We start from the raw sequence: 8,002 nt of genomic DNA, 5'->3' as shown, positions 1-8,002 counted from the left end.
GTCAAACTTTACACGATCGTTTAGTCAACCTCTTGTGGGCTCTGTTGGATTTGGTAGAGGGAATGAGGAAACAACGATGCGCTCTACGACCAAGCAAGTGGGAGAGTATTGTGTTTATCATATAGACTTGCAACGATGCGCTCTACGACCAAGCAAGTGGGAGAGTATTGTGTTTATCATATAGACTTGTGCTTGATCGTTTAGTAAGTTTAGTGAAGCAGTATTGTGTTTATCATATAGACTTGTGCTTGATCGTTTAGTAAGTTTAGTGAAGCTCGCTTAGGCACATGATCGTTTAGTCAAACTTTACACGATCGTTTAGTCAACAGCACATGTACACGATTGTTTAGACAAATACTTGAAGCTGTCGTGTAGTCTCTCGTGAGCTAAACGATAGAGAGTGTACTCAAATGATGTGATGCAAGCCTTTTCTATTGTGGGATTTTCAACATGCTTATTGGACCGACAATACTCGTTTGGGTTTTATGAGTTCTTATATCATATTTGATAGTATGAGGTTCCATCTCAAAACCAATTGACCATAAGAGAAATAGCTCATCTATCTTATGAGGAGCGTGAATCCCCTCGGTTTTTCCAATGTGGGATTTTCAACAGTGATAATGATCTATCAAACAACTTCTCTAAATACTACGAGCCTAATGTGTTTCCTATATATATATATATATAGAAAAAATATTTTGGTTAAAAAATATATTAATTATCATCCAATTATGCTCACTTTAAAGCAACTTTTTATAATAGATATATTTATCAACTTAAATATATCTCAATTGGTTAAGATTTATACCACTAACTAATAGGTCGAAAATATGAATAACTTCATTCCTACTTCTGGTTGAATTTAAAAAGAAAAAGTGACATTTGGGTATTTAATATAAAATTCAAAACTTTAGAAAATTATTAAAGTCAAATATATATGGTTTGGAGATCTATTACATCATCAATAAAGTCAAATATATCTCGTGAAGGTAATAATTCAAATCTCTAACTTTTTAGTTGAAGATAAACCAATTGAATTATACCTAAGTTGATCAGAGTCCACCTTATTACATATTAGACCTAACATCAAAATATCTCATTAAAATTGTAGTTTAACAAAATTTTAATCGTAAAGCTATTCTCTCTTTTCTTACCTTATACAAAATATCTAATCTTTTTTAGATTTTTATAAAATAACAAAAGGAACTTTAATCTTGATACTTCCGCTCGGTGCCGCCTTTTTTCATTTTATTTTATCTTTTAACTTTACTTTTATTTTTTATATTGCTTGAATTAAACAGAGAATTCAGAGCTTTCGTTTTTTCTTGCCTTCGCGCTTCCACTTCGGATTGAAAATCGGTGTTCGTTTTCAATTTCTTCCATGGAATTCTCCTCCTGAAACCCTAATCCCGATTCGTACTACCGACCAGCCAGCCAGGTATTTCTCTTCTCCATCTCCATTTCTTTCATCTGTCGTTAACTAATTGCTGTAATCTTCGTTAATCTTACTTTCTTGTTCTGTTTTGTGGTACTTAGCTCTGTTTTTGTTATACGCTTCGAATCTTAATTGCTTGAGCGTTTCCTATGTGTTTTTGTGGGAGTAGATTATGATTTTGAATTCGACCGTTTTCTTATTACTTACGTTTACTGTTTATGTTTTGATATTTACGCGCGAATTTGCAGGACTTCAGTCGGAATTTGGAAATGGCTTGTCGAGTCAGTGACGGGATAGTTTGTAGTGGTGTGGGTCGAATAGTGGGGAAACAGAAAGTAAATGTTGATAAGACGTGGTCTTTTTTAACGTTGAAGCGTAGGGATGTTTGTGTTACTTCCTTAATTGAGAGTAAGGTTTTAAGTAATCGAAATGGAGTCGAGGATTGGTGTTTGTCTGCGAGTTCTCGGTGCAATGGCCTGTTCATTTCACCTGTTGTACGCCGCAGAAATGCCTCTTTTATTGTGGCTAGGAATCAGTTGAGCTCAGATTGTGAGGTGGATTCCTCGGATGTGGAGGAAAGTTTATATCCGGAAGAAGATGATGCTGTTTCCAGGGATCAGAATGGGGCAGTGTAAGAGTCGAGAATACCTCCTTGTTAGCTGAATTATTATAGATTTATCTTTACTGTCGTTTTTTTTTAATTATTATTATTATTACTTTTGAAAGTTGGTTATGAAACTTGACAGCTTGTATGAACTGGCTGACTTTTCTTACTTCCTTGCAGGCAGTGGAAAGAACTTCTCCACTATCACCAACAGCCTCTGGATGTTAAGCATGAGCTGTTGGCTCTATGTGCGCCTGCAATTGCTGGACAAGCTATCGAACCGTTTGCACAGCTTATGGAGACTGCTTATATTGGAAGATTAGGCATGTATCTTCAAATTTCCAAATACTCTGTAGTTTTAGTTTTCATGTTACAAAACAACTCTTATTTTTTCCCTGCTCTTTTAGATTCTTTCCAGTAAAGATATATATCGCATAAAATTGTGCTGAAGTTAGTCTGCTTACTTCCTTCTATTTATTTTGCTTTACGTATTTTGCTTGATTTGATAATAACTTTTCTTTCTGGTCTTCTAATTCAGTTTATTTATTATTTTTAATTTGATACTGTGATTAATTGTGACCCAAATATGTATAGATCCCTCCACCCACCCCTGCTTTGAGTTTGACTGTGGAGTCATACATTTGTGTGGACAAACTTAGTTTGAAGTGGCCACGTTTTCTTTTTCTTTTTTCTTTTAGTTACTTTATAATGAAAACTTTGATACTTGATCATGTGTGTGCTTGGACGACTTTTTTATTACTTCTTTGGTTTGTTAGTCAGTGTCTGTTTGCTTAATATATCAATTAAGCTGTTAAGCTACGAGCTCAATGGGAATTCTTGGATGCTAACATCCTTCTGTAATCATCGGGATGGGTCCTATTTATTGGGTGTAAGTTGTATTAATTTTACTTTGGCACTTCCTCCCACCAGCTGAAGTGATGTAGTACATGCTATTTCTGAATTGCAGTATTGTGTAGACTTTTCATATTTGTCCATCTTCAACATCTGTGTAGGTGCCTTGGAGTTGGCTTCAGCGGGTGTTTCTATAAACATATTTAACTACATATCAAAGGTTTTTAATATACCTCTACTGAGTGTAACTACTTCTTTTGTTGCTGAGGATATTTCAAAACATGCAATTGAAGATCCTTCATCAGGTTCTTTTGGTCTTTGGCTTGTTCAAACTTTTTTCATAGAGCGCTATAATTAACGGTTATGTAATCTAATACCAAATTAATTTTTCATGTAAGTAGATTCCTTAGAAGGCTATACTGTTGGAAAACCAGACGCGCAGTTATATGAGAAAAAGCAGCTATCTTCAGTCTCTACAGCTTTATTATTGGCAGTTGGGATTGGACTTTTTGAGGCTTTGGCGTTGTATTTTGGATCTGGAATATTTCTTAATATCATGGGCATTTCTGCAGTAAGTTAAATTGGAAACTAGTTATGTGATGCTTTGATTGGCTATATGGATTTGTATTTATATTTACATTTAAATACCCTCCCAAAAATATTATGTTATAGACATATACTTTAAAGATTCTTTTATCTTTATGATCTTTTGAATATGTTGGTTTATTTTGAATAGGAGTCGTCCTTGCGCATTCCAGCCCAACAATTTCTCTCACTTCGAGCCCTCGGTGCTCCTGCTGTTGTTCTTTATTTGACTCTTCAAGGAGTTTTCCGGGGTTTTAAGGATACTAAAACTCCTGTTCTTTGTCTAGGCACGCATCTAGTCATGAAACCTAGAATTATGTTAATGGTGGAATTTATTTTAAAGCAATTTCTCTTTTCATTTTCTTACTGCACCTTCCTGCTTAAATTTGTATTCTTCATTTGCAGGAATTGGAAATTTGTTAGCTGTCTGTCTTTTTCCAATATTGATTTATTGTTTTCGGTTGGGTGCAACTGGAGCAGCAATTTCTACTGTTGTATCTCAGTATGTTTACTTCTAATTGATCTTTTTCCTCTATTTTTTTAATCATACCCTCCAAACTTATCGAGTCTATGTTTCAGATATGTTATTGCCTTTTTGATGTTATGGTTTCTCAATAAAAGAGCTGTACTATTGCCGCCAAAGTTTGGTGCATTGCAATTTGGTGTATACATGAAATCTGGTACTGTTAGAATTCTTATCTTTTATTCATATCTTTACTAGTGTCATGTTACTGGGATTAATCTTTTCATTATGCTTTAGTCACAATGGGCTCCAGTTTCCTCATCTTCACTACTAACAGCATACTGTTTAGAAGAGAGGTCTGATGCAAACTTGTGAGAAGGTTTAGAAAAAAAAATGCTATCAAACATGAGATTGTGGTCTGAAGCATCAATTGCCATCACTTCATAGCAATTGGTATTATTATCATACTCTGAAACCGTAGAATAAAAAACCACTGATTAAAATTTGGTTACTTATCTTAATTTAATTTTTTAGAATGTTCAACCCTTGAAAGTTTTCATTCGCATCTCGTAATCTTCCAAACAGTAGGAAGCTTCCAAATAGTAGTACATATCACATTATTCAAAATCAAAAGAAGCTGGGACCTATGCAATTAAACCATTGCTGCATTTAAGGAAAATGATCAATCAAATTTTACAATGCATTCCTCTTGGCTTTGTTATGTGATCAAGTTCTCTCACTCGTTAATAATCAATAAAATAACGATGTGGACTCTGCTATTAGGTGGTTTTCTTCTTGGAAGGACTCTTTCTGTTCTAACCACTATGACGTTGGGTACGTCAATGGCTGCGCGCCAAGGTGCAGTGGCTATGGCTGCACACCAAATATGTATGCAAGTATGGTTAGCAGTCTCTCTTCTTACTGATGCACTTGCTGCTTCAAGTCAGGTACATACTTTTCCCCTTTTAGAACCTCCCGAAAATTTCAATCCATGGAAATATAGTACAAAAAAATGGTTGCTGAAGTAGCGACGTCCCAATTTTTTTTGTGGCTTTGTCATATCTTCTTCAACTCATGGTTTAAAACCTTGAGTTTTCCTCATTAAATAACTAGTTATAGTAACTCACCTTAACTTTATTTGTTTCTCTCTGATCCTGAAATTATCTATTTGGTAGGCTATGATTGCAAGCTCTGTATCAAAAGGTGATTACAGGACTGCGAAGGAAGTAACTGGCTTAGCCTTAAAGGTAGGAATTTATGTGTGGACTTTGAATTTCTACATTCTTAGTCTTCTTTTATTTCATTTTATTTTTACTTTTTATTAGGATGATGCTAAGTCTTTGAGCTAGATATGATTCTAGAAATTGATGTGGAGTTTTATATAAATTTACCTATACCTGTACAGGTAGGATTGCTCACAGGTACCATATTATTTGCAATTCTTGGGGCATCTTTTGGTTCTCTTGCCACCTTGTTCACCAAGGATGCGGACGTTTTAGGAATTGTCAGAACTGGAGTCTTGGTAGGATACAATTCTGTGGTGGTGAATTTATCGTGTTGCTGTGAGGAATTGTGTATCCTCTAACTTAATGCTTGAAACTTTACAGTTTGTTAGTGCAACTCAACCTTTGAATTCTCTGGCGTTTATTTTTGATGGTCTGCATTATGGTGTTTCAGACTTCCGATATGCTGCTTTCTCAATGGTAAATAGTTTCTTTATTTATTTGTATGTATTTGTTTATTTAATCAGTTTCTTTAATTGAATATAGCCTTAATTAAAAAAAAAAATGCCTGAAGTCATTTGTTTAAAAAATACTCATATTATTTCTAAAGTTGCACATCACCCTTGGTCTTTTACATCAACGTTTTAAAACTACCCTTAAAAGTAGAAATCTAATAGAGATTCAAATGGAAATAGTTACCTAGAATTATGTGGTGGTGACCTAGAACAAAAATCCAAATTGTCATCCTTTCTTGGTTACTGCCACACCATTAAAAAATCTGTCCAAAATTTTAAAGGATTTCTACTGTAAGGGTAAGTTTTGAAATCTTTATGGGGGGGGGGGTAATTTTGCAACTTTTGAGAGAATAAATAGTGTTTTAAACAAAGGGTGTATTTTTTTTAATTGAATTTAGCCTTGCAATTATGACTGAAATATTCTCTTTCGAAGATGTGACTTGATTGATTTTGTGAATTATACCTGTAGATGGCAGTTGGGGCCGTCTCTTCTTCAGTTTTGCTATATGCTCCTACTGTTTTGGGTCTTCGTGGGCTGTGGTTGGGCTTGTCTCTCTTTATGGGCTTGCGTACTGCAGCTGGTTTTTTCAGGTAGAATCTCACACTTTCATTATTGCGAAATGCTAATCAATCCTCAACTCATTGAAAGGGCCCATGCACGAACTGTGGATTTTTTAAATTTAAAAAAAAAAATAAAAACAATGAAGTAGCATGAGTAATTAGATTAAGAAAAAATTTAAAATTAAAATTTTGCAAAAGAAAAAAAAAATTGTTTCGTGATTAGATGCCTTTTCCATGATGTAAGCTAGAGCCTTTGATTGATGTTTCATGTTTCTTAATTTCTTTACTGAAAACTCCTGTGAGGTGCTGACACTCATAAGGTCAAAGGGAGGCGCTCTTGTTGGCCATTTTAGGCACGCTGTTAGAAACACAAAGCAAGTCTATCTTCTTTTCTCATGTCGGGCCTCGCATGACGTAAATGTATTGATCAAAATACCAAAAAGAGACGAATGGTGTTGAAGTTGTTGGCTGGGACCTCTGTTTTTCACGTCATTCTCTGCAGAAGTTTATAACTTGGTTTTTTTGTTTGATTATGCAGATTGCTTTCCAGAAATGGTCCATGGTGGTTCCTGCACAGTAATTTCCAAAATACCAAGGTTCACACATTGCCATAGCTCTTTTAGTTACAGTTATAAATTTTTTAAATGTTTCCACCATCTAAGATTTTATTTTTCTTAAGGTTTCTAATATCCTTGTAATTTCTCATTTTGTTGTTTATTCTCCAAATTTTGACGTCATTGAATAATAGGGCAGTCTTTAACTGCTTAAGAATATGCTCATTCTCTATTGTGTTTTTGTTTTGTTTTCTTGTTTAGATGTAATCTAAAAAAAGATAGTACATGTCCATTAATGTTGAGTTATGTTCACTATGGAATGAGGAACTTGATATTAAAGATAGAAAGATATCGAATTGGGTACAATTTTTTTATAATCAGTTTGACAAGGATAGCCGCTATTTAAAAGAGTTATTTGAAGAAATCAAAGAGTCAATACATGACCTGCCTTATTCAATTAAAAAACAAATGAAGATAATACATGTTTATAAGCTGAAACTTGGAGTTTAAAGTTCATCGTGGTCATTATCTAAGGGCAAATAACGTTGGGAAAAAAGAATCGTGCTAATATCATTTTAACATGTTTCCACATTTGCCTTCTGACTTATACGATAGTTGTATATCATATTCCAACACATTCTCCTTATGAAAAATGGTTTTCAAGTGTTGTGTGGTGAGTTATCATAGAAATGTGACTTCTAACGTCTTGGTTAAAGACATATCTTAATCCATTGTTGTAATTTACAATTCTTAATTTAACTGAAGATAATTTGAGATTTTGATTTACATATACAAGTTGTGATTTAGTTGTTAATTGGATATATGCATTCTAAATATCAAACTATTTATAAAAATAGTAAAAAAAAAACAAACACTTGATAGACTTCTATCGATCTCGATCAATAATAGATTTGTATCAATTTCTATTACTAATAGTATTAGTAATAGACTTTTATTAGTTTAGACATTGATTTATTACTGATAGTATTAATGTTAGATTTTTATCAGTTTAAACATTGATAGACATTTATCGGTGTTTATCAATAATAAACTTTCATAAGTTTTTATCACCGATAGATATTGATAGACTTCTATCAATATCTATCAGTTTTTCGATCACCTTTTTATTACTATTTTGGAACTAGCAATATAACTATAAAAAAACTATTATTACTTGATCTATAATTTGACCTTTCATTATCTATCATTA

General features: G+C 33.6%; 1 protein-coding gene across 1 annotated transcript; it reads left to right on the top strand.

The window, feature by feature from the left end:
• The first annotated feature begins 1,243 nt into the window (after nt 1-1,243).
• On the top strand, nt 1,244-7,135 carry LOC120077081 (protein DETOXIFICATION 45, chloroplastic). Its single transcript, XM_039030939.1, has 14 exons — nt 1,244-1,438; nt 1,684-2,066; nt 2,220-2,362; nt 3,053-3,196; nt 3,293-3,462; nt 3,628-3,763; nt 3,882-3,978; nt 4,056-4,156; nt 4,723-4,886; nt 5,115-5,186; nt 5,345-5,461; nt 5,547-5,642; nt 6,147-6,268; nt 6,777-7,135. Exons 2-14 carry the CDS (start codon nt 1,705-1,707, stop codon nt 6,850-6,852), a joined length of 1,800 nt encoding a protein of 599 aa, XP_038886867.1. The 5' UTR covers nt 1,244-1,438; nt 1,684-1,704; the 3' UTR covers nt 6,853-7,135.
• The last annotated feature ends 867 nt before the right edge of the window (nt 7,136-8,002 follow it).

The sequence above is a fragment of the Benincasa hispida genome, chromosome 5 (assembly GCF_009727055.1).
Source record: "Benincasa hispida cultivar B227 chromosome 5, ASM972705v1, whole genome shotgun sequence".
NCBI classification, from domain to species: Eukaryota; Viridiplantae; Streptophyta; class Magnoliopsida; order Cucurbitales; family Cucurbitaceae; genus Benincasa; species Benincasa hispida.
The sequence above is the reverse complement of the archived record's forward strand: the minus strand, read 5'-3'. Positions and strand labels throughout refer to the sequence as shown.